General features: G+C 47.4%; 1 protein-coding gene across 20 annotated transcripts in view; it reads right to left on the bottom strand.

The window, feature by feature from the left end:
* NCOR1 (nuclear receptor corepressor 1) overlaps positions 1 to 25,832 on the bottom strand; it is a 1,907,529-nt gene that overhangs the window by 814,906 nt on the left and 1,066,791 nt on the right. For all 20 annotated transcript variants that reach the window (XM_086955042.1, XM_086955041.1, XM_086955040.1 and 17 more), the window contains one exon: positions 25,156 to 25,363. In XM_086955042.1, the coding sequence (XP_086811168.1) occupies positions 25,156 to 25,363 (208 nt within the window). The remainder of the gene's footprint in view (positions 1 to 25,155; positions 25,364 to 25,832) is intronic.

The raw sequence follows: 25,832 nt of genomic DNA, 5'->3' as shown, positions 1-25,832 counted from the left end.
ACAACCTTTCTTTTGGCCCACCAACATGAGCTACAGTTTCCACAGTAGTGGAATCCCTTCGGACGAATTCGCAACCATTCACTTTGTACAGGATGAGATATTGGTTTAGGATAACTCGGGCTAACAATATTGGCAATGGATAATCCCTTCCTGAACGTAATACTAGGTCTTTCCGTTAGGTAAGGTTTTAAATCTTTATCAGAATGTAATAAATGCCAATATTTCCTCATAATCCCATAGAGTTTGTTACTTCCAGTGCCAAAATACGTAATCATTCTGATCTTTTGGCTCTTGCCCATAGTCTCATTCTTTTTCTTTGATACCAAGGTATCTTCTCGTTTGAGTGTCTGTACCTTTCTGACAGCCTTGGTCACAATTGTACTTTCATATCCTCTATTTTTGAATCTAATTGCCATATCTTTGACATTAGCATCAAAGTCAAAATCTTTGGAGCAATTTCTTCTTGCTCTAATCATTTCCCCATATGGGATAGAATTGATCTGGCTCTTAGGATGGCAACTGTCAGCTCGTAGAAGTGAATTACAGCTTGTCTCTTTCCGAAACATACGGCTATACAGTTTATCCCCCTCAACAAACAGTTCAATATCAAGAAAGGTCAATCTTTCCTTGTCATGCTGTGTCGTGAATGTCATATTTAAGTCATTGGTATTAAGAAACTTAAAGAAAGACTCTAATTCCTCTGTCGTACCTCTCCAGAATAGCAAGCAATCGTCAATGAATCTACCCCAGTAGTATATATGGTCTATCCATTGGCTGCCCTTGGCGCCCCAAATCCACTCCGCCTCCAGTCTCCCCATAAAGAGGTTCGCGAAGGACGGAGCAAATTTGGAACCCATCGCAGTCCCCGTCCTTTGTCTATACCAGGTAGATTCAAAGAGAAAGTAGTTGTTCTCTAGAACCAGTCTTGTCATCTCGAGCAACATAGATGAGTGGTCTAAATATGAAGCTGGTCGGTTATTCAAAAAGCTCTCAATTGCTGAGATACCTTTATCGTGATCAATATTGGAATATAACGACACTACATCAAGGGTCGCTAAGATCATGTCATTATCCCAAGCCACATCATTCATAATATTGAGGACATGTTTAGTGTCCTCAATATGCGAGGGTAAATTCTGCACAAATGGTCTCAAGTATGAGTCCACAAATTGAGACAACCTTTCCGTAGGGCCACCGATGCCCGAAATAATCGGTCTCCCTGGTGGTCTTTCCCTGTCCTTATGTACTTTGGGCAGGCAATACATACATGGGGCCTTGGGTGATTGAATTTTAAGAAAAAGATATTCATCATGATCAAGTAAACATTTGTCATACAACTCTTTAAGTTTTTTATTTATTCTGTCTTTTACCATCTCTAAAGGATTAGCAACCACTTTCTCATAATATTTGTCATTACCCAATTGAGATAAAACTTCATTGTTATAATCACTGCGGTTCATAACGACAACGTTGCCACCCTTATCAGCACTACGTATTATCAGATTAGGATGATCAGTCAATTGTCGCAGTGCCTCCCTTTCTTCTATCTTTAGATTGTCTGGGAATATTTTTCTATGTTGACGTTCTTTAGAAATCAAATTGTCAATCTCAAGAGTAACAGCTTTGTAAAATGCATCAATAACATTGCCAGTGGACAACTGTGGTGTCCATTTTGACTTATCCTTGAAACCACTTCCTTGAGCAGCACCTGAATTAATTTCAAGATCTCTTAATAAAGAGTTCATAGTAACTGGGTCATCTTCAGATTCCGTAAGAGATAACAACAGTCTTGTATCATAAAGATCTTGGATAGTGATATCAGTGAGTATTGGTTTATTAGCAGTATCCACTCTAACATGTTCTTTCTGAGAAAAAAACTTTTGCAACTTGAGTAAACGAACAAATTTATACAAATCAATCTTTGCAACATACCAATCAATATTCTTGGTTGGACAATACCCAAGTCCTTTTTTAAGCACATTCTTCATACTCACAGACAATTCGATAGAAGATAGGTTGATCACATCAATCTCATTAGTTTCTGAATTTATTTCCTCCATGATCTGAGTCTCTCTCTCTCATCCCTGGGGCCACCTCTCCTGCGTCTGCCACGGCTCCCTCTCCTTGTCTTGTAGTTGGAATATTGCCAAATCTCCCTCCTGTGTCTCGACTCCCTCTTTTGAACCTCTGTACTTCCACTAAAAAATTATTGTTATTTGCAGCATCTCCACTAGGAACAATGGGAGCATCTGTAGAGCCTCCATCTGTTGATATACTACTCGATGAGGTATTCACAGCTGAGCTAAGTGGTGTCAAATTCCTCCTATGTCCTTGTCCTGTTTGAAAAAGATAGTCAAATTTACGCGCAAAAGTAAAAACCCTGCCAGCTGTGTAGTCTTGCTCATCCCTTTTCAGTTTACGCGCTTTTCTTCTCTTAATATCTGCCTGAAGATTAGTCAAAATCTCGTCTAACATATTATAGTTTTTCATGGTTGCCTCAGGTAGATTTAGTAGTTTAATTTCGTCCTCACACGTTTTAATCTCAACTAAAAGCTTTTCAATCTTGCGTTCAGCATTGTCAATAAGTATCCTAATTAGGTTACATGAGCTAGTGGTTAATTCATGCTCCCATTTGTCCAGTAAATCAGGCTCTAAATCTTCATAGGTTGGCATTATGGTAGATCTCAGACCTCTTGGAATGCGGTTTAGATTCAGATATTGTTTTAGTGTTACCGCATCCCACCATTTATTAAGTTCAGCTCTCTTAAGTTTTTCTAATCTGATGAATTTGGCTCTAAGACCTTCCTGTTTTGCTGGTGTCGTAGAGGCTACTGCTACATTCACAGATGAGCCAGTACTCAAATTTCTGAATAGATCCAGTGCTTCTTGTTCCCTATTCATTGTTATTACAAAAGCCACTGCGGCAGCCCAACCCAATTAATAAATGAACGAACTAGCAGGTAACAGGGTATTAGGGCGCACAGCTGAGTGTGGCTGTAAGTAAAGTACCCACGTATCTAAGTGAATTGCTACTAGGCCGGAAAGGGAGGTTACCCAACCCCCTCTAAACCTCAAGGACACGTCCCAGAGAAAAACTTATAAACACTCCTGCCGAGCAATTAAAAATTGTGATATTTATACACAGCACATGTAGTATTAATGAAATTTCAAAGTCAGCAAGACCCTCGGTGAAGCGGCTGCTTTGATGAGAAGAGATGAGCGCTGGTCCGCAGATACGCTGGCAGCAAAACCAGCTAACAGGCAAAGTGTGGACTTAGTAATGACAAACTCCCAGCACCATATACTCCTAATGGCAGCACTGCACTTACAATGTCTAAGAATGGACTTAGATACTATAAAGGTACAGGGCTTATGCACCTGTACCGTCACAACTGGTATAGGGCACCCAGCTGGAGGGGTGACTGATCTATGCCAGGGCACTGGGTTGTAGGCATGGCACACAGGTGTGTGTGCCATGTCGACTCTTCACTTTGTTCTGTAACAAATCACACAGCCTGCAAAGGCAGTGTGTGAGTGTGAAGTGAGTGTGAACCTCTAAGGGTGGCACAATAAGTTCTGCAGCCCTTAGAGGCCTTCTCTTGTCACAGTGCCCTGGGTACCTGTGGTACCATTTACCAGGGGCTGACCTGTGGCCAGAGATGCCAATTGGGTTTATGCTTTAATGCAGTTTTAGGGAAAAAACATAGGCCCTGGGTACCTGATTGGCAGAAGTCCAGGGAACGCTAGGTCAAAGCACATCAGCAGTTCAGCAAAAAGTGGAGGCTACCATGCAGAAAGAGGGCACTTTCTCACACCCCTGATCTGCGCAGGTGAACTGTGACCACCGCCATCACTTTCCTGAACACCAGAGGGGCGCTGGTGAAGCCAAAGGGGAGCACTGTAAACTGAAAATGCTGGTTGACATTTCTGAGATCCAAGACAGGACGCAGACCTTTGTCCTTCTTGGGCACCAGAAAGCAGTGGGAATAATAACCACAACCTACTTCTGGGGCAGGAAATTGCTCAATAGATCCCTTGGCCAAGAGAGCCGTAACTTCCTGGTGGAGAAGGGCCAAGTGATCCTCTGACATGCGATGGAATTGCGCTGGTATGGATGGAGGGGTAGTCTCGAAGGGGAGGGATTAGCCCCCTCGGACTATCTGCAAAACCCACCTGTCCGATTTGATGGTTTGCCAGTGGGGCAGGTGATGGCGGATTCTGCCACCCACTGGCAACTGGTGGCCCTGAAAGGTAGTACTAGGAGGGTTTGGAGGCTGCTGGAGAGGGGGCACGGGTGGACTGGCCCCCAGACCCACAACACTGGGTACCACGACCTCGCCCGTGCAGAGGCTGGGCAGCTTGTACCAGCCTGTGGTCTACCTTGTTGCCAAACTAGAAACGCCATCAAAGGGCATGTCCAAAAGTGTAGGATGGACATCACAGAGAAGACAGTGGATCTCAGCCAGGCGTAGCATCTTAGGGATACCGGATTGAAATAATCCTGCCTAGCGAGTCAGCGGTGTCCAGTCCACAGAGAATGGCGAACTTTGCTGCATCTCTCCAATTGGCAACCACATGGGAGGTCAGGAACTTTATCCTGACACCATAGATGGGATCAGGACTCTTCTAGAAACAAAAGAAATTGAGGGTGCAAATAAAGACTTCATACTAAAATGTGTCTCCATGGTGCTCCTAAATAACATCTTTTTATTCAAACAAGATCTATACATTCAACGAAGGGCACCAGCATGAGTGCAACATGTGCGCAGAGTCTGGCCTGTATACATGTCAGCATGTTTTGAGGAAAACATATATGTAATTAAAGTAGTCCTTTCTATGAAAACGCACGCAATTGGGTGCGGTTCATAGATGACATTTTCTTTATATGGACAGGTCTAGAGGAGGAACTACTGCAATTCCTCGACTGGATTAATCTAGGTGATGAAAATTTTAAATTTACAGCACAATATAGTAATAAAAAGGTTGACTTCTTGGATATTAGCATTAAAAGTGAGGAAGAACACTTAGAAGTGGAACTGTTAAAAAAAGAATCAGATTGCAATACCTTATTGCATTACAACAGCTACCACCCCAAGAGTCAGAAAGACAGCATACCCTTCAAGGAATTTCTTCGCCTCAGAAGAAATTGTACTTCTATAGAAGACTTCTATAAACATGCAGAAGAAACTAAAATGAAGTTTAGAGAAAAAGGCTACCCAAAAAAATTAATTAACCACTCATTGAAAAGAGCTAGATACTATGATAGAAACAGTCTCCTCGAAAACAAAAAAAGAAAAACGCTTTTGGACAAAATAGTTATAGTAAGCCAGTTTTCCAATGTGGCCAACAAAGTAAAAAACATAATGAACCATAACTGGAAAATCTTAAATGATGGAGCAGAGATATGCCTCCCGAAACCCATGTTCGCCTACAGGAAAAATAAGAACCTTCGTACTAGTCTGGTCCACACATATAGAGAAGATAAAACAGAAACCCAACAGACTATATTGGGTAGCAAAGCTAGGGGAAACCACAAATGTGATACCTATAGTATTTGTGACCTCTGTTTAGTTCCAAAAGACATCACTTTAAATTCTATCAAATATGAAATTAGCACCCTTAATAACTGCAGAAGTAAGAACATTGTCTACCTCATCTTCTGTCCATGTGGACAGGGGTATGTAGGGGAGACGGGGAGAGAACTTAGGCTCAGAATATGCGAACATAAGTCAGCCATCAATACAAATAAGGAGGATGCCCGAATGGTTAATCACCGGAGTTAAAAAAATCACAGTTTAAATGATATTAGATGGATTATCTTGGAGAAAATCATGGAACAGAGGTGAATAGGCAACAGCTCTAAACGTAGGAAACAACAAGAACAGTGGTTTATGGTGAAATTCAATACCATCAGAAACGGTCTGAACTCTAGAGAGGTTTGGGAGACTATATTTTAATTTTAATATTGAGAGTCCAGACTTCTATGTAGATAGGGTAATATCTCCCATGCAGAACACAGATTAACTAATAGAGGAAAATCAGGAAGAAGAGAAGAAACTTACCTTCCTGAAAAACATATCCTTCGACAGAAAAAACGCAAATAAGGATGTTCATATACCTCATGAATAGGTTTGGAAAATGTTCTTCTTCAAGCAAAACACTCATTGTTCACAGAGGAATGCAACTTTGGCACCAATATTAACATTGTAGCTATATGGTCGCATCCACTTATGTAACAGATAGGGTTTTAGTCCTAGTATAAATAGGAGAAAGAAAGAGTAAAAAAATCCTTAAAATATATTTCTACATCCATTGCAAAAAGCATCTGTTTATAAAGTTACTACTATGGCAAACCTGAGAATGCCAGGTGAAATAAAAAATGGTTTGTGCATCATCCTAATGTTAATGAAAGAAAGTTTGGGCAGCCCATTCCAATATGGCCGCCAGCCATGCGTAAGGTAGTAGTGCCTCTTAGCGCTAAACCACAACAATGAAAATACATTGACAACCTTTTCCGCAATGGCCGCCAGACATGCGCAAAAAAATACGGGTCTCAGAAGAGGTAACTCCTACCGCGCGAAGGCAAAATCAATTTGAACTAATTAACCAGAGCATAAATAGGACACCCGGTGGAATTCTGTAGACATATTGAAACAAGGAGCGGAGCGAGGCGTTCCACGAAACGCAGGTGAGGAGTTGGGTTTTCGAGACTGTAGCGACAGGGAATTTAGATAATAAAATAGAAAATATATCCGACGTGTTAGATAATGTCTATTTAAACATTCCAATATGCCACAAGAACAAGAAAAATAGATAAGAAAAGAGTTTAAAGTAAAGAAGCTCAGTTGGGTGGGAAGAGAATTTCACATGTATGACAACACTGAAGGCTAGTTTCTACAAGGGGGCGACAAATACACCAATACTAATATTTGAACGTATCGGGTATATGTAAAAAGGAAAGAGGGGGTGCCCACAGTAGATAATGAGAAAATTAGAAGTCACCATGAGAGAAAGGGTTATAATATTAAATCGAGACTTAACATCCGTCAGTAAAGTAGACGCAAAGGTATATGCAGGGGAAATATAATGGAATAAGGTAGTAGTAATACGAACCACTCAATAAGGCAATAATGAAATAAAACCATTAAGTCCACCTAAACAAATAAGAAGGATTGACTGAATTTCTCTTTTTAAACTTGTCCACCGATTAGAAACTTTTTGAGTGATCGGGGAAAAGACAATTAAAGAGTCAACCCGACAGAGATAACAGGGGGATTTCCTGCTTCATAACATTGCATAAGGGAACCTGAATGTCAAAGAAAAGGTAAGGGAGAGTGAAGTATGCATACAAGAAATGGGCAATATGTTGGGATAGTGACTTATGAAAGCTTCCCTGTTTATATCTTCGCAATAGACATATCTATGCAGATTACACACACCATCATGGTATGAATCTGCGGCAAATAGCTACCCCCTTTGAATGAAGGAAAAGTGGAGAAGGAAAAGCGAAGAAAGAATATATACACTATTGCTTTACAAAAAGGTAACCAAACGTGCCACCTTAGCCACAGCACAGATCTCACAAGAAGTCAAGACGCAAGAAGACAAAAACCTCCTTTACTTTCTCCTCTCCTCAGCAACAAAAATAATACTTACAAACTGGAAAGACACATCCAAGACCACCTTCAAAAGCTGGCTCAACTGGGTGATCTTTCTAAGAGGAGCGGACACTGCCACTCTTAGAAACACGCCAGGTAGACATCACAATAGAGCGATGTGGCCCAAACTAGATAAACACATGAATACCTTTAAACAACCATAGCCACACCTCTAGCTCCAACACAGGATACGCCTTCACGCCCACTGACCCCAGGAGAACAACATATCAGGAGGGATCCAAAAACATAAAACCCACAGACCAGGTAGAAGTGACATGGTCAAACAAAACCCCAACCCTCAACCGGAACTGGACCTATTCCTGTAAAACAAACCGCCTCCACTTTATGGTTTATGTTTCATGTTTATATGTCTCTTTGTATAAACAGCGACGAATAATAATCAAAACGTCTTTCAGTATATGGTATGTGTAAACTGTAAATACCAATAAAAACATTAAAAAATATATATATATCATTAGAGAAAGAACTTAATAAAAGTAGAGATGTACGTAACCGGATATACAAAAAAGAAAAAATTCTCTTTCTCGCACTAGAAATAATAATTTTAAACTTGGAGTATCTATTTGCCTACAAGACTACAGTGGGACCGCACTCTTTAAACGAAACTACCAGATACTTGAAAGGTCGGGGGTAAGACCGAGAATATGTATGAACTCCCACCATATTCCAAACCAAAATGTAATGCACACTGTATAGCCCACTTGAATCTCATATTGACATTGTATGAGAAAAGATCAGGAAACAATTGTCATATATAGGTTGCAGAAGTATGCCTTCTCTGTGTGAAATTCATGTCCAAGATGTAAGAAGATCTAAGACAACCTCCAGTGGAGTTTCTGTAATAAAGTGACATATGATTAATACATAAAGGGTATGTCGGTAATTGGTTGGCCAATGATTACTGATGATTATTGCTGAATTACGAGGATAACTATAGTTGAAATTATCCTTTAAAGGAGCTCTGGTAATAAAGTGGTATATGATAGATGCTAACATGTAAAGCCGCATATAGCGGATTGTCTTAATCCGCTATATGAAAGAAGTGACCCCATAAGAAATACTGTCCTGAAGAAGGTTTCCCCATATAAATGGTCTAAACCACCGAAACGCGTCGACGCCTGTGTTCGAACGAGGAAGCCAAAAAAAGCCAGGGGACCTTAAGATACATGGGAATCCCTATACTGAGTGTCCCACACAAATCATATAAGGCTATTGGATCAGATTCGTTTCTAATCAGAATATTAGAATTGTGTTTTGGGGGGGAAACTACAGTGGTATTTTATGATTATGTTTCCTGCTTTTTCTCTGAGTTGTTTATGTATTATTTTATGACCACGTGGAGTGTAAGTATAAACTGTACTAAAGTTTTTAATCTATTGCTTATGCTTACTTTTTCGGAAGTTTCCCTGAAATTTTAAAGTGTTGAGATAATATAAGAAAATGTTATACTAATCAAATATTGTAAGCGCTACATTTTAGTCTGAGAATATACTTAGGATTGAAGTGGGCTTAATATGAGTTTTGAATGTATGAATGAAAGGGTGGTGTGAAAAGAGACAGTTTGTTTGTTTCCAGGGATTTCCCTATAGGCTTTCTTTGTCCTGACTGCCACCGTAGGAAGCTCAAGGCCCAAGGCCTCAGCCGCCCTACGCAACATCACAGCGTTGCAGACTCGTAGGAGGAGAAAGCATGCCAAAGCCTGGGGAGGTATCCAGACCACTGGCATCACCTAACTCTTCTATCCAGTCCGGATCTTCAAGTTGGTCTGCACGAGGGTCAATAGACCCCTCCCAGTCCTCCTCACCTTCTCCTGGAAGCCACACGGGCGATAGGGAACACCAGAATAGAAATGTGGCACAAAAGTGCCAGTCAGCACCGGTCCGGCCCTGTATATAGGCCGAGGTGGAGGCCGGGGTCAACGCCAGCTGGGCACCCAACCGGTGGCGGTGTCGTCAACGGATTAGGCGCCGGAGGTGTCGTCAGGTCGACTGGCGCCGATACAGATCCAGGCTTGGATCCTTGGGGCCCTGCGGCACCAGGGCCGAAGACGCCGGCAGCAAAGGCCTAGAACACCCAACGAAGGCGCACCGGCGGAGTCAGGCTTCCCAAGATGGAGTGGAGAGTGTTGTAAAATGTACAAAGTTGGGCAGGGCTCCTGGAAAGAGGGGGGAAACTCTGAGCCGACCCAGCAGGCTCCGTGGATGGAGCCGAATGACGACAACCATCCGCATCCCTCATCTCGGGGGCCAACAGACGTGAAGAAGGTGTAGAGCGACGATGTTTCTTCACCTTCTTCTTGTGCTTTGACTTACCAGAAGACGAAGACTTCGACAAGGAGTGGTGGTGATGGTTTTGTGACCGATCCAGCGAACTCCCTCTCGACCAGGACCTCGAACTGCACGGAGCAGACTGCTGGGCCTTCAGAAGCTTTTGGGGCCGTTACCGCAAAGACTTCGGGGCCATGACCTGACAGTCGGAGCACGACTTCAGGTTGTGGTCGCGCTCCAGACACCAGAGGCACACTAGATGTGGGTCCGTCACTGACATCAGCTTGTGGCAGGAGCCACAAGGCTTGAAGCCGGTCCGCCGATGTGACATCCCTGTGCACCAGGAGTCAAACGACTCGAAAAGTAGTTGACAAAAAGTTTTTAAAGACCTGTTAGTCAAAAAGTGGCTAGGGTACAACTCTCTCCGGATCTGCGCTGGCTGGCGTGGAAAAAGAAAGAACCAACGTCAGCGCGCAAGGGCGGTGTCTAAGTAGAGACAGTAGAAGTCAGCCGAAGCAGAGTCGAACACTGCCACCCACCGACGAGCAAGGTTACTGCAAGGCAGGGTGCATTATAAGTAGGCTGTGGGGTTTTAGGTTTAAACCTATAATAACTGATAAAACGCCACTGAAAGAAAAATAGCCCTCACCGGTGAAAACATATAAACACTGAAAAAACACCTCGACAACCACAAACTAAATGCCATTGAAAGAAAGTAAAAAAAGAGTGAAAGACATTTTTTTCTTCCTGAAGGGATCAATACAATGTAACTTTGTTAGACAAGCTAGCAGTAAGAAAGACTGACTGACTCTGCTTGAGTTTTGTTCTTTAGGAATGCCACTAAAATATTGTTTCTTCTTCCTTTTACCTTTTCAGTTTTGTGGCCTTTGGTCTAAAGATGCAGGGTTTAGTTTCATGTTTTAGGTCTAGTTTAATTATTTTCTGAACTATAGAGAATCAGGAAATATCAAACTCATATTTGATATTTTGGCTGCATTTGATTCTTTCGCCGATAGGTCAAATGGCTTGTTTCATAAAAATCTTTCCTAACATGTGTCATCACATTTACCCACAAAGAATGGGTAAAAACCCTTAATACATCAACCCTAAGTTTCTATTGGGTCAGTATTGATAGTAGGCGAATTGCCAACACGTCAGGCTTTAAACATTCAACGCAAGGTATAGTGACAAGTATATAAATCACCAAGAATCTGGGATAGTGGTGAAAACAGGAAACCAGACTTTTGGAAAACATGGAACGCAGTGTCACTTGTAATGCTCTGCAAAAAAGGTTCTTTCCAAGTTCAACAAAGATTGGAGTGATATTGTTTGTATTTGCAGTGATTCAGCTACGTATATAAAAAAGTTGTGTGATAACCTGTCAAAAGTGATACCCGGGCTGAAGTGATTCCCTGTAGGGGATCCTTGCCACTTGTTAGATGGTATGCTGAAAGCATCTTTACAATCTTCAGAGTTAATGAGGGATGCTATTGACTTTTAGTCCATTCTAATGCACTGTTTTCTTATGCACAGGAACTAAAACACAAATATTTATCATGTTGTGCTTTATGTGGCATCAAAGAAAGAGTCATCCCAATTGTGTCCCTTAGTTGATGGTTTTCAGCCCAAGGGGCTATGAATGCTGAGAAGGCCTTTTCACAGAAGTTTACATGGGAAGGAAAGAGCGAGCGCACATTACCCAAAGACTCACTGAGTATGGTGTACTACAATAAGATAAATTTGCAAAAATATATTTGGACCTCATATACACTATAAGTACACTGTCTATATACCATGTTATTTCAGTGCAGAAAGCAGGCAATAATAAAAGCAAAACGTTCCATAAACACCGGAAAAACACTTTCGGTTGTTTTTAGTGGCGCTAAAATGTGTAACCACTGATAACAACTGTTTTTTAGGATATTGAGAACACCGAAAAAACCCCACCAGAATATACCAAGAATAGAAACTGAACAACAGGAACGCCTAATTATAAGACATGTGAGGGCATATCTACATGAGCAGGTATGCCCTTGTGAAGTCTAGTACCATTATTTGGACAATGCAAGTGATCAAGCAGGCATGTTAAAGGTATGTACTGGGCACTGGGCATTACAAGTTACCCAGCTACATAATGGCTGCACTGAAAATAATGGTGTTTGGTATCAAACAACTGGAATCAATAAACCTATACTGATGCCAGTATTAGACATATTATGACATGCTTCCAGTGTCCCCTGAAAACCTTTGAGTCCTCAAGTGTGCTGGCTGACTGGTATCGTCCAGCCTATTACCAGGGACCGGTTTCTGACCCCCTGTAGGTGAGAGTCTGCGCTCTATGAGCCAAGAAAACAATGCCTGCTCCGGAGGAAGGCAGCAACATCTCCTCCAGCAGGATGGCTAGTGATTTGGCATATCAAGGTCAGAAGCTTCAAATTCCTCGCCACCTATTCTATGCGACCCTGGCATAACCCATACCTAGGGGACGGACCATTTGGCACAGAGTAGGTGGAAAAATTAGATAGTCAAAGGGCATCACACTTTCATGCTTGGCACACATCAAAGTTGGGCCACCTGCAGTGGACAATCGAGAAAGGGTTTCACCATCTTGGATTTGGTAACACTAGGAACTCTGGGTCAGGAGTATGCCCTCTCCCCACAGGAACTGGATGTAGTCACCCAGGGGTAAATAGCCCATCATAAACCACCCTACAATCCCATAAGATACCATAAATTCAGTATTTATGGGCCCCATTGACACCAGGAACTGAGAGTCGTCTACTGGGAACCGAAGGAAGGACAAAGAAGAGTTAAGGTAGTGAAAACAGAGGTCTTGCACCAAAAATAGCACCAAACCCTCCCTGGTGGCTTGCAACGCAACAATCACATAGAACATCTCGTCCAGAAGATAAACAACTTCCACAAACCCTTGGAGGACTGTTCTCCCATTCAACAACCGAGAAACTCCGTTAGGGTTGAGGAGCCATCTCCTTGCCGGTCCCTTGGTGCAGCAGGGCAGTTCTCCTATCCTCCTTCCAAGTCGGTCCAGTTTGGAATTGTGAGTTCCAGTGGTGCCCTATTTATGTTCCAAAAATGCCCACAGGGTAAGACAACCGGCTTCTTCTCCCCTGTCCCCAGTGCCAACCTGTAGACAAGTTAACATGGCTGGGATGCCATCCTGTAACTCTGTACTTGCCCATGGGGCTACTACTCTTTCCACAGTATTAACAACAATTTAAGATTATTACGGTTACATGTAAAAAAAAAACATGTCCCACTTTTCAACATAAAGCACAAGTTACTACTTGTGTAACGATATATCTGTAAGAGACATTAGTTAGTGATAGATTCCTTACCTTAGAATATCCCAAGGCGTCAGACTTGATCCGGAAACTTTTGCGTAGCAATATCCCTGCGCGTCGGTAGGCATCGTCCGCGTCCGTCGTCGGCGTCATTAACGCCGGAATGACATCGCCCGAGTACTCAGACGCCACCCTCGCGCGCTGATGTCCGTTCTTATACACAGCTTTTCCGCGCCAGATACGCAGAGCCACGATAGAACCAACACTGGTGCCATGAAAGTAGGGCCCTGAAAGTGGATGACCTTAACCCCATATATCGGTTCGCAGAACGGGGAGGATGGGTGGGTCGGTAAGGAATCTATCACTAACTAATGTCTCTTACACAAGTAGTAACTTGTGCATCTGAAAGAGACACTTTAGTGATAGATTCTTTACCTTAGAATAGATACCCCAGCAATACCAACCCCGGTGGTGGGTCTGCGAAGCAATAATCACACCAGAAAGTCCTGGAGGACGGAACGGCCAAAGAAGCCATCCCTCCGGACTTGACTGTCCAGGCAATAATGTTGTGCAAACGTGTGCAACGAGGCCCACGTAGCTGCCTGACAAATGTCCTGCAAGGGGACTCCTCGGCCCAGGGCAGAAGTAGTCACCGTGGCCCGAGTGGAGTGGGCCATCAGCCCAACAGGAGGCTCCTTTTTAGCCAAAGAGTAACACACCTGGATGCACAACACGATCCACCGAGAGATGGTCCGCTTGAGCACCGCCCGTTCTTTCTTAGCGCCCACGTAACCAACAAAGAGTTGGTCATCCACCCGGAACTGGCGTGTGCGATCCAGATAGTAAGAGAGCGCACGTTTTGGGTCTAGACGGTGGAGCCTCTCTTCCTCTTTCGACGGATGCGGAGGCGGAAAGAAGGTGGGCAAGGTGATGGACTGCCCGATGTGGAAGGCTGTGACTACCTTGGGCAGGAAAGAGGGTTTTGTTCGCAACACAACCTTGTCCAGATGGACAGAAAGGAAAGGAGGTTTAGAGGAAAGAGCCTGGAGCTCACTCACTCTCCTGGCAGAGGTGATGGCAACTAGGAAAGCAGTCTTGAGCGTAAGACGACGGAGAAGACAGTTATGCAGCGGCTCAAAGGGAGCGCACATCAGGTAAGTTAGAACCAGGTTCAAGTCCCACTGGGGCATCACGAAAAGAACAGGAGGGAACATATGAGTGATGCCCTGCAACAATCTGTTAACAATCGGGGACTTGAACAAGGAAGGCTGATCAGGTAGCCTTAAGAATGCGGAAAGGGCAGAAAGGTAGCCCTTGATAGTGCCCAGAGCAGAGCCCTGCTGGGCAAGAGAAAGAAGGAAGAGGAGGACCTCAGAAAGAGGGGCGTTGAGAGGATCCACAGCCTTTGCTGTGCACAATGCCACAAATCTTTTCCACCTGCAGGCGTATACTTACTTTGTGGAGGGTCGCCTGGCTGCCAGAATCACAGTACAGACTTCAGGAGGCAAGTCAAATGGCCTCAACTGTCGCCGCTCAATCTCCAAGCATGGAGGTGGAGACTGGACAGGTTCGGGTGGAGGACCGTCCCCTGCTGCTGCGACAGAAGGTCCTCCTGAAGAGGCAGACGAATCGGAGGATCGACTGACCTACTGAGTAGATCGGGATACCAGTACCTTCGCGCCCTGTCTGGAGCCACAAGGATGACTTGGGCCCGGTGCCGCTTGATTTTCTTCAGCACTCTGGGCAGAAGTGGTATAAGCGTACAACAGACCGCAACTCCACTCGCGACGAAAAGCATCCCCGAGCGAGTGCCGCCTTGGAAATTCCAAAGCGCAGAACTGATGACATTGCGCGTTCTCTTCAGTGGCGAATAGATTAACCAATGCTCTCCCCACTTCAGAAAGAGGCCTTGCGCCACGTCAGAGTTCAGGCGCCATTCGTGATCCATCATGCACCTTCGGCTGAGCTCTCCCGCCCTAGCATTCAGAGAACCTGCCCGGTGTTGATCCACCAGTGTCACCCCCTGATGTTCCAGCCACTGTCAGAGGCGCAGAGCCTCCTGGCAGAGGGTCCACGACCCCACCTCGCCCTGTTTGTTGCAGTACCGCATGGCATGGTGGAGGAATGCCTTCAGTGCTAGACGAATCGCCCGCAGCTCCAGAAGGTTGATATGGAGCCGGGACTCCGCCGGAGACCAGAGGCCTCTGATCTCCGCCTCTCCCATGTGGCCTCCCCAGCCCTGGAGGGAAGTGTCCATCACAACTACGTTTCCGGTTGGGGAAGAGAGAGGGATCTGCCGCTGACCCAATCGCAATCCGTGAGCCACCACTACAGCTGTCTCGCAGAGCCCTCCGAGATCATGACATGATCGGACAGGTTGCCCTGATGCTGGGCCCACTGCAGAGCAAGCATCCGCCACCTGGCGTGATGCACCAGAAGGATGCAGGAGGCCATCAGCCCCAGAAGCCGCAGCATCAACCTGACCAAGACCCGGGATAAAGGCTGAAAGATTGGAATCAGAGCCTGAATATCACGGACCCGCTGTTCGGGAGGATAAACCCGAAACTGCGCCGAGTCGAGGACCGTTCCGATGAAGAGGAGCTTCTGAGAGGGGCAGAGGTGTGACTTCGGCACGTTGATGGAGAACCCCAGGTGGTGCAGGAGGTCCGCCGTTTTCTGGAGGTGGCTGACGACTGTCTGGGGCGGGCCTGCCTTTAACAACCAGTCGTCGAGGTAGGGGAAGACTGAAACCCCTAACCTGCGCAGATGAGCTGCGACCACCGCCATCACTTTCGTGAACACCTGTGGGGCGCTGGTAAGGCCGAAGGGAAGCACAGTAAACTGAAAGTGATCGTGGCCTACCGTGAACCGCAGGTAACGCCGGCAGGACAGGGATGTGGAAAGAAGCGTCCTGCAAGTCCAACGCTACCATCCAGTCTCCTGGGTCCAGGGAAGCTAAGACCTGAGCCAAAGTCAGCATTTTGAACTTCTCCATCTTGAGGAAGCCGTTGACGTTCCGTAGGTCCAAGATAGGGCGCAGGCCCCCTTTGCACTTCTTGGGTACCAGAAAGTAGTGGGAGTAACAACCACACCCTACTTCCGGCTCAGGAACGCGCTCGATGGCCCCCTTTGCCAAGAGGACCGTAACTTCCTCTTGCAGAAGTTGCAAATGATCCCCCGACACGCAGTGGTATTGCGGTGGCATGGCTGGAGGGGTTGTCTCGAAGGAGAGGGAGTAGCCCCTTCGGACGATTTGCAGCACCCACATGTCCGACATGACAGTGCACCAGTGGTAGTGGTGATGGCGAACCCTTCCTCCCATCTGGTGTCACATGGGCCTGAAAGCAAGGACTAGGAGGGTTTTGAGGCGGATGCTGCAAGGGAAGGTGTGGACTGGTCTCGCCGTTGTCCCCGACCGTCGCCACAGCGGTTTCAACGGCCGCCACCGCGCTGTGTATTAGATTTCGGTGCGTGGCTGGCAGCACGTGTGGGAGCGCCCCTTCGTTGGCCACGAAAGGAGCTAAAGGCACCCATTTGCTGGTGTGGGGCCGAGAAGCCCAAGGACTTGGTATTAGCCCTGGAGTCCTTAAAACGCTCAAGCGCATGGTCTGCCTTGTCGCCAAAGAGGCGACGGCCATCAAATGGCATGTCCAGAAGGGTGGACTGGACAACAGCCGAAAAGTTGGTGGTCCTCAACCAGGCGTGGCATCGAACCGCCACCGTCGTGCCATCGCTCTGCCTAGTGAGTCTGTGGTATCCAGCCCACACCGGATGGAATAGCGTGCCGCATCTCTACCCTTCGCAAGGGCTTGGGCGAGTTTAGTTCGGGCCTCCTCCGGACATTGTGGCAGCACATCCGCAACCGTGTCCCACAGAGTGTGGGTGTAGTGGCCCAAGAGGCATGCGGTATTGACTGACCTCTTGGATTCCCGATCGGACAGAGCCGTTGGGAATGCGGTCTGGTAAGTAGAGGCCTGGATAACCAGGCTCTCGGGGTGGGGTGGGTGGACAAGAAGCAAGGGTCGCCCGGAGCCGGGCGGTAGCGTCCGGCCACGTTCCTATCTACAGGCTGACCTGTAGCGGGCTTGGACCAAGTGCCCAAAAGAACGTCACACAAGGCTTCATTAAACGGCAGCAGAGGCTCAGCCTAGCTTGCCTGCGGTTTAAGGACCTCAGTGAGGAGGTTAGTCCTCACGGCCGCGACGGGGAGCTCTAGGCCCAATGCCTTGGCCGCCCGCGTCAACACTACACTGTAGGCAGCCCTCTCCTCCGTAGCCACGGTTGGAGGGGAGACAAAACCAGTGTCTGGCGTAGTGTCCAGGTGTCCACTGGCATCCCCAAGCTCACATGTCCAGTCCTGTTGAGACCCATCACCTGAAATTCAGGTTGAAAGGATGGAGCCGGTTCGTGGAAATGAAAGTCTCCGTACGACGTCGAGAGCGGGGCCGCTACGGCACCGGAACAGAATTGAGGGCAGGATCGGGGACGTCCGTAGGTGGCGCCGGGGGCGACACCCTAGGGGCCGGCGTCGGTGAGGTCGACCGGCGACGACCCGGATTCGTAACCAGATCCAGTGGGGGCCTGCGGTGCCGGGACCGAAGCCGCCAGCGGCGCCGGGGCCAAAGCACCGGACGTCATCGGAGCCGAAGCACTCGACCCGCTAGGCCCTCCAGCCGGGACCGCTGGGCCCGAAGGCGCCACGGAGCCAGGCGGAGGAGGGAGAGACCTTATGGCCATGAGATACCGCTCGATCTCTGGCGTCGCATCGTGCCCAGGGACCGGAAGGTATGGGGCAGGTTGCGACGTCCGCGACTCCGTCGGAGCCGCGTGGGTGGTGTCACCCAAACCCCCGGCTGCGTTGCGCGAGCGTCTGAGTGGGTCGGTAGAGCGATGACGCTTTTCCGACCTCTCATGCCTCTTACCTGAGGATCTTGATCCCGAAGACCGATGCCAACTCTCGGAACTACGAGGGCTCCGACCCCGCGACCGGTCACTCGACCTCCTGTGCGACCGGGACCTTGAACAGTGCGGGCCGACTGCCGGAGCTCAAGCCGCTTGTGTGAGAAGTTGGCCTGATATGTAGTGCTCACTATTCTAGTGATCACTGTGTATCATTCCAAACGACCCTTATTGATGATTGGTTTAAGTCAACCTTTTAGACCAGCTATCCTAGTAGCATGGACAAGAGCAGTCTGTAGGCTAAACTCTAGAGGGCGTGTTAAGCCAGCTGTTATACCATCACATATACCCCTTGAACACCAAGTGAAAGGACACCACACAAGTATATTTATTTAGAACACAACAGCCCTGGACTCTTTATGAGGACAGGGCGCTAAGCACAATACAAAGCTCTTAAAGAATTTCTGAAAGTCGCACAATTTACGCAAATGCCCGAGGGGCACGGAAAATCATATACTACAAAAGTGGAATGCGAAATACTAGCAGGTAAGTAACTAGTCTCAAAGGCTTTAGGATCGCTAGGACTGGACTACTAAACCTTCAGATTACGAGCAGGAGGCCTAGGGAGATCGGGTGCAGAGTGTGCACTCTCACGCGGGATGCGGGACAAAGTCTATGGATGCTAGATTTCGTAAAGTTAGTGTTATCGGACGAATCCGACTAGGTAGAGCTGAAACAAAAAAGGATCTGGACACTTAGATAGTTAAGCTATGCTGGAGCACCAAAATGCTCAGGTTACCTAGCCCAGGGGCTGCGGCTGCATAGGGCTGAAAAGACGTCGGGAATCCTCGTTGCAGTCTATGGAGCCTGAAAGAAGAAGTTGCTGGCAGGCGACCAGTGATGAAGTTCGATGTGATCCAAGCCTGGATCGAAGATGGAAGACACCTGTAAGCAGAGGGGACCAAGTTCTGAATCACTAGCCAGTGATTAGATGGGCACCAGGATGGCACCGGACAAAGTCACCTCGACCAGGTGAGGGGGCGACGCTGGGCTCTGCAGGCTCTCGGACCAGGAGGCGTTGTCGGCGACCAGGATGGAGGTGCGAGCTGTCCCAGGAAGGTATCTGCTGTCGGCGTCGCTGGACCCAGGATTGGGGCAACAACTCTTGGCAAATGCAAGCCCACGCGGTGGACTCAAAATGGCGTCTGGAGAGGACCAGGAGGGTCCGGAGTGCTCCTCTGTTGGAGGGGAGCAAGGGCCAGTCTGGAGCAACCAGACCAGCGATGGATATGTCGTCGTTCGTCGTCAAGAGGGCTACAAGCCAGCAGGCAAGCGGCCGGACAACGCGGTGAGCAGCAAAGAGCAGAAGGGCCCCACGCAGATCTCGTGAATGCTGGGGGGCTGGACTTCGGTGCTGGAGCTGCTCAGGGTTAGGGCTTCTCAAACCCCAAAGCACTCACTCGAGGATCCCTCGGCGGTCGTGCTGGATAAGCGTCGTGCAGTTCTGAAGATGGCCGGCCCCTCGAGGTCTCGTCACACTCACGGATCTCAGCTGGGCTGATGATGTAGGTAGAGGTCAGAGGTGCCAGGGAAGCCGGGTCTCGTCGTGCTGGTCGGTCTGGTTCCGGAGGAAGGACGTGCAGCAAACCGCAGTGTTCTTAGTGGGTGCCCGCAGATGCAGGGTGACTACTCCTTAGTCACAAGGGAGAAATCTTAGGAAGAAGTCTTGAGTTCCTTTCGTAGAAAGTAGTTTCAGGATTCAAAGATGATCTAATTTGGAAGGGTCCCCGCTCCCACCTTTATACTAAAGAAAGGGGCTGGTACGGGACTAGGTCCTGCCCATGGGTGGGACCAGGAAGGGGGGTGGTTACACCCCTCTCCCATGCCGGACTTTCCCCAGCTCAGGGGCTGGTGTGCCCCTGGAACTGGTTCAAACTGGCAGATGCACAGTGAGCACCGGGGTGCCACTTGCAGTCACCTTCCTATTCAGCCCTGCCTACCTAGGATACAAAAAACCCTGTCTGGGATGGTGCTAGCCCCGCCCCTGAAAGGAAACCCTTTGTCCAAGCTCCCCTCGCTGGAAGGACTCCCAGCTGCAGGGGGTCAGACTTGTGTCTGTGGTGGCAGCATCCATTTTGTGATGCTGAGGCTCGAGTTAACTTTAACCGGGGTTCACAGTTACATACATGTTGTGTCCCTCTAGAAGGGTGGAATGCTAACCCCATCGCCAGAATTGGCGAGGGGTTAGTATTCCAATTCGTATGACACCTTACTTGACATGTTTTGATAAAGCGATACCAAAGTTGGCAAATAACCGCGAGGATTATAATGTACTTAAGAGTATATGGTACGCGTTATCATAGAACAGCTATTAGGACTTGGTTCCGCAAGCTGCAGACGGGCTCAGCTCATGCCAGAGCACCATCTCACATAATTCCAAGCACTCTGCCTTCAGGATTGTTAAGGCCTGCCATAGGGGTGACTGATAGGAATACATGTGTCTATTTTAGGGTTATATATAGGTATACTATATCTACAGCAAAGGGTGATTACACCTCTTTGCCCCAGCTGTCGTGCAGCCAGTTGTGTCAGATTTAGATGGCCAGCCAGGGGTGGCATAATACATGCTGCAGCCCCTGGTAGTCCCTGGGTACACCTATGCCCTGACTTACAGGGTCTGATAAGGTGGCCCAGTACCAATTGGTTAATGCACCTAAGGTACACGGAATCCATTTTACAGAGAGCAGTAGGCCTGGGGTCCTGATTGGCAGGGTCCCAGGCCAACTATGTCAAAAACCAGCTAAAACACAAGGCAAAAAGTTGGGGGCAACCATAGTCAGGAGCTACCTTCCTACAGCTTGCGGGACTGCTCCCGCCTAGCCTTAGACGTCAAGGCCCGGCAGTTGGAGCAGGTTCGGTCGTCGTGGTCGAGGCATACACAGAAGACACCGGCGATGGGGGTTGGTAATCGACATCAGTCGGCCGCACTTGGAGCAGGGTTTGAACCTGGGCATCCCTAACGGCACCGTAGGAGTCGAACGACTCGAGAAAAACAGATCAAAATATCAAAAAAGTTTCATCAAAAAGTGACTAAGGGGTAGAGCTTCTCCATATCTGCGCTAGCTGGTGCGGAAAGAAGAAGAACTGACGTCAGCGCGGGATGGCGGCGCCTAGTACTCCGGTGACGTCATTCCGGCGCCAACGACGCCGACAACGGACGCGGATCCGCGGACGACGCCTACCGAGGCGCAGGGGTATTGCTACGCAAAAGTTTCCGGATCCAGTCTGACGCCTGGGGATATTGTAGGGTAAGGAATCTACCACTAAAGTGTCTCTTTCAGATTCATCATGCCTTATGGATCATTAGGCCTGCCTTAGGGGTGGCTTACATATATAAGAAAGGGGTGTTTGGGCTTTGCTATTATTTTAAATGTCAAAGTTGAGTTAGCATTTTAAAACTACCCTTTCAGTATGCAGTGGCAGACTGGGAGACATGTTTTACATTGTCCCTCTCTGGGTGACACAACAAGTGCTGCAGTCCCTGGGGGGCACTAACTTATAGGCCCTGGGCACCCCGGTACCATATACTAGGGACACACAAGTAAGTTAGGCTACGCCAATTGGGGACAAGCCAATTAAGTAAACACCATTTTAAGAAACAGCGCACATGCATTGAGGCATGTTAAGCAGGGCTCAGGGCATTTCAGAGTCATTACAACAGCACCTAGAAGGCAAAATGGGGACAAAAAGTCAGGGTAAACTTACAGATTTTTGTAACGGTTTCACTGAAGGGGAGTAGGGGTTCAGGAGGGTAGAGTCCTGGCTTGAGCACCCTAGTCGAGAAGTTTGTCTTGACTGCCAAGAGATCAAGCCAGTGTTGGGTGAGGTGTCTAACCCACAGGCCTCCGCCAGTTCCTCTTACCAGATGTCATGTTCCTGTTCTGGGAGCTGGTATCCATGAGTTGCCATAGAACCCACCCATTTGTCTCTCTCTCGCCAGGACTGTCAAACAAACAAGGCACTGGCTCTTCATCGGGAAGCAAGGACTCGGGTGGCACCAGAGTCTATATCTGACATTCTCCAACTGACTAAGTGTCGGAGAGTGGAATAACAATGGGGGGGAAGTGCCGCCTAGGGGTGCCAGCACTGGAGCGGGTGCCACGGAATGTCTGTCTCACCGGTGCTATGCTTAGGGTTTAACATGGAATCCATGGAGCCCGAATGTTGCGAGGGCGAACCCACCAATGTGGGTCCAGTAGGGGCCCCTCCTGTGCCTATGAGGACCAAAAGAGTTCCAGAGGAGCCAAGCTGCCCAAATATGAGGTGTATGGCCTCCTAGAAATCCTTCAGCTGTCCGGGTCGCTTTGGCTAATGGAAAATCAGTGAAATGCATAGCACACCAAGATTCAGGTACGGCCGACTCGCGGGGCCTGGAGTGCCAACACTCCCGGGTCTTGTCAGGATACTTCGACAGACGTGGCTTAGTCGAAGGCCTCTTCGACTTCTTGTTTGACTTACCCACGTTCAAATAAGACTTGGAGAGCGCTGATGACTGCCAGGAAGAGCTCAGTGAACAGTCTTGGGATCTTCTGCATGAACTGGACGTCGGGTGTTACAAAGTCAATGGTTGCCAGGCAGCGAGGAGCTTGAGAGAGCACTTACTCCCTCAGCGCCTTGGGGTGCATGGCGCGGAAGACCTTGCAGGTCTTGGAGTTGTGGACACACTCCAAGCACCATGAACACACCAAATGTGGATTTGTTACCGAAATTTGCCTATGACAGGCCCACACGGGCTTTGGAACCAGATGGTTCATTGGGTGAAATGACCTCACACAGGAGAAAGTTAATTTTTTTAAAAAGCTTAACATGTCTAAAAAAAGCAGGCCAAAAAGTGATTATGAGATAGCTTACACCAGTTCAGCCCCATATGGCACGGAAAGAAAAAAACTGACATCACATGCAGAGGTGGAGCTTATATAGGTACCGCGCATGACACTTGCGGCACAGACTATGCCACCTACCGGCATACAGGAGTTCTGCTCCAAAAATTTCTGAATCCAGTATTCCTAGAGATACTCTAAAGTAAGGAATTTGCAGCTACAAGTCTCTATCAGAGTCACAGATCATAATAGTTAATTTCATCACAGACTTCAATCACCATAAACCATCTGCAACCATGCGCACACATTACAATTAATAAAGTATTGACGCCTTTCAGGAATAATCATTACTGCTTTGTAAACAACATAAATAAAGCATTGTACAAATATAAAGAGGTCTGTAATATTTTCTTAAACTTAGGCCACAAACATGTAGCCATAAACTCAACCAAATTGAGGTTGTTGCACTCCTAGGCTACACAACAAACTTTGCTTGGTTTACAGGCAGAAAGTCGCAATTAGGGTTTGCGGTTTGGAGCCCACCAGGGCAAACTTTGGGTCTAAAACAGCTCCACAGGGCATTATAGGGTACTCCCTCGCGTCTTTTATCTTGCAAATTATGGGCAGTGCCTTTTGAAAACTTCCTTTGGGGGGAGGAGTTGTACTCTTGCCGTCGCACCCTCATCCCCAATACTCTTCTCTGCTTATTGGTGGTGCCCCTTTCATTTGAAGGACACCACATCAGGGTGGAGCTTGGGTCAAAAACAGCCTGCAGGGCATTAAGGGGTGCTTCCTCACGGGAGTGTGAATGCTGAATAATTGGTTTCAGGAGCATTTTTTTGTTGCTGCTGGATGGCCTTGTGAAGCACAGCTTCCCCATTTATTTTATTTGTTTTTGAGGACAGAGGCACCCCACATGGCTACAGTGGTTAAGGACAGCTCGGGGAGCCCACCACTCTGCTGCCCGGGTCCAACTGCCATTCTCCTTTGCCGGCAATGTAGCTGGCAGCGCTCTACTCCCCTACTTGCCTCATGCGGGCAGGCTTTCTACCTTGTGGTGGTCATAGCTCTCCCCAGAAACAGGCCCACCACAGATGTGCGAGCACTGCAGTATTAGGGGCCTGGAGATGGGGTCATGGGCCCCTTTTCTCCTCTTAAGGGAGACCAACTGACTAGTCCTGCTCGGATGGCATCAGGACCCAGAGATTAGGTCATGTGCACCTTTCTTTCTGCTTGGGAGGGGCGCAGCCGCACTCCCCCAGTTGTCATAGCATTGTGGTCCCGGAGATGGAGCCCTGGACCCTTTTCTATTTTTGGGAGGAGGTGGGAGGGCAAGGCTTGCCCATTCTCCCTTTGATATCTCGGACTCTGTTGGACAGTTTGGCGCCGTCTTGGGCTCATTATGCTCCTGATGGTGAACCCTAGCCACTTTGGAGCCTTTTCCTCAGGCATCTTGGCCTCTAAGGATGCACACTTTGCAAGGAGCTGGTTCCACTGACTCCCTGTGCCATCTTTTCTCCTTTCTTTGTCCTCTGGAGCTTATATCCTGTGTGGGCACTGAAGTAGAGTTCTTCCCCCAACTTGTGCTTAGGGCTCTAAACTGACCAGATTCCTGGTCCTGAAGAGAGACCCGCTGGTCCTAGGGACAACTGTAGGCAGAGTCCTTAGTCCAAGAGGGCATCAGGAGGTTCCTCCTGCCAGTTGTCCATTGCTGCCACCGCCCAACACCAAGGTCTAGCTAGAAAACAAAACACTCTCCACTCTTGTGCAATAGTTTTTTTATGTGGGGGTTCATAGTTCTAGAAGCCAGACACACCAGGCCTATCCTAGGGTGCCAAATCAGTGTTCCACCCTTGAGCCAACCCTTCTGCACAGGATGCTGGGACAATTAAAGAACCCGATGACAGAGAAAACAATCTACGATGAAGTCTGATGATGCCCTGCAGGTTTGACAGCTTGGGATACAAACTATTCTATAAATACAGCGTAAATGCTGTTGTCAAATACAATTTGTGACAGCTTTAGTCTATTTGGTAATATACATGATCCTGCACGAGGAGCAATTTTTATTAACCTAAAAAACATATCCCAACCATTGCAAATACTCTGCAAATGTGAAAACACTTACCTTCCCACTCCATACCGGGGCTTTTAGAGTTATTGCGAGGACTAGCACTTTGTCTGCAGTCTGTGTCCAGATGATCCTGCCTCTGACGCTGTTCATCCAGCATGGCCGTTTCGTGCACAGACTTAATGTGACGCTGAAAGAGAGTATAGCCACTCATTGATCCTCCAGCAGCTGTCCCCATGGGCACATTGCATGGGCCATAGGACATCTATGGAAGGCAAAACATGAAACATTTGATATCCTGATGGAGCTTTTATCTACTGAGCACAGACTGACAAATTTCCTTTTTTTATGAATACATGTTAGAAATTGGGTCTCTAGTTGGCAGAGGTGTGCATCCTGTTCAAGTAGGGACAACAATCCTAGTCAGGGTAAGCTAGATAAACACTAAACGATAACCTGTTCTTACCCTCTGGTAGCTTGGTACAGAGTAGTCAGGCTTAACTACAGAGGCAATGTGTACATTATTTGTGCAACACACACAGAAACACAATGAAAACAATACAAAGACTCCACACAGGTTTAGCCAATACAGAATATTTATATAAGTAAAACAAGACCAAAACGACAAAAATCCAATCAGTAGAAGTAGATATGAATTTTTAAAGAATAAATGCAAAAACAGTGCTTTGAAGTCACTAGCGTTAATAGGTTAATTGATGTTGCTAGGGACCGAG

The sequence above is a fragment of the Lissotriton vulgaris genome, chromosome 2_1, assembly GCF_964263255.1.
Source record: "Lissotriton vulgaris chromosome 2_1, aLisVul1.2, whole genome shotgun sequence".
Classification (NCBI taxonomy): domain Eukaryota; kingdom Metazoa; phylum Chordata; class Amphibia; order Caudata; family Salamandridae; genus Lissotriton; species Lissotriton vulgaris.
The sequence above is the reverse complement of the archived record's forward strand: the minus strand, read 5'-3'. Positions and strand labels throughout refer to the sequence as shown.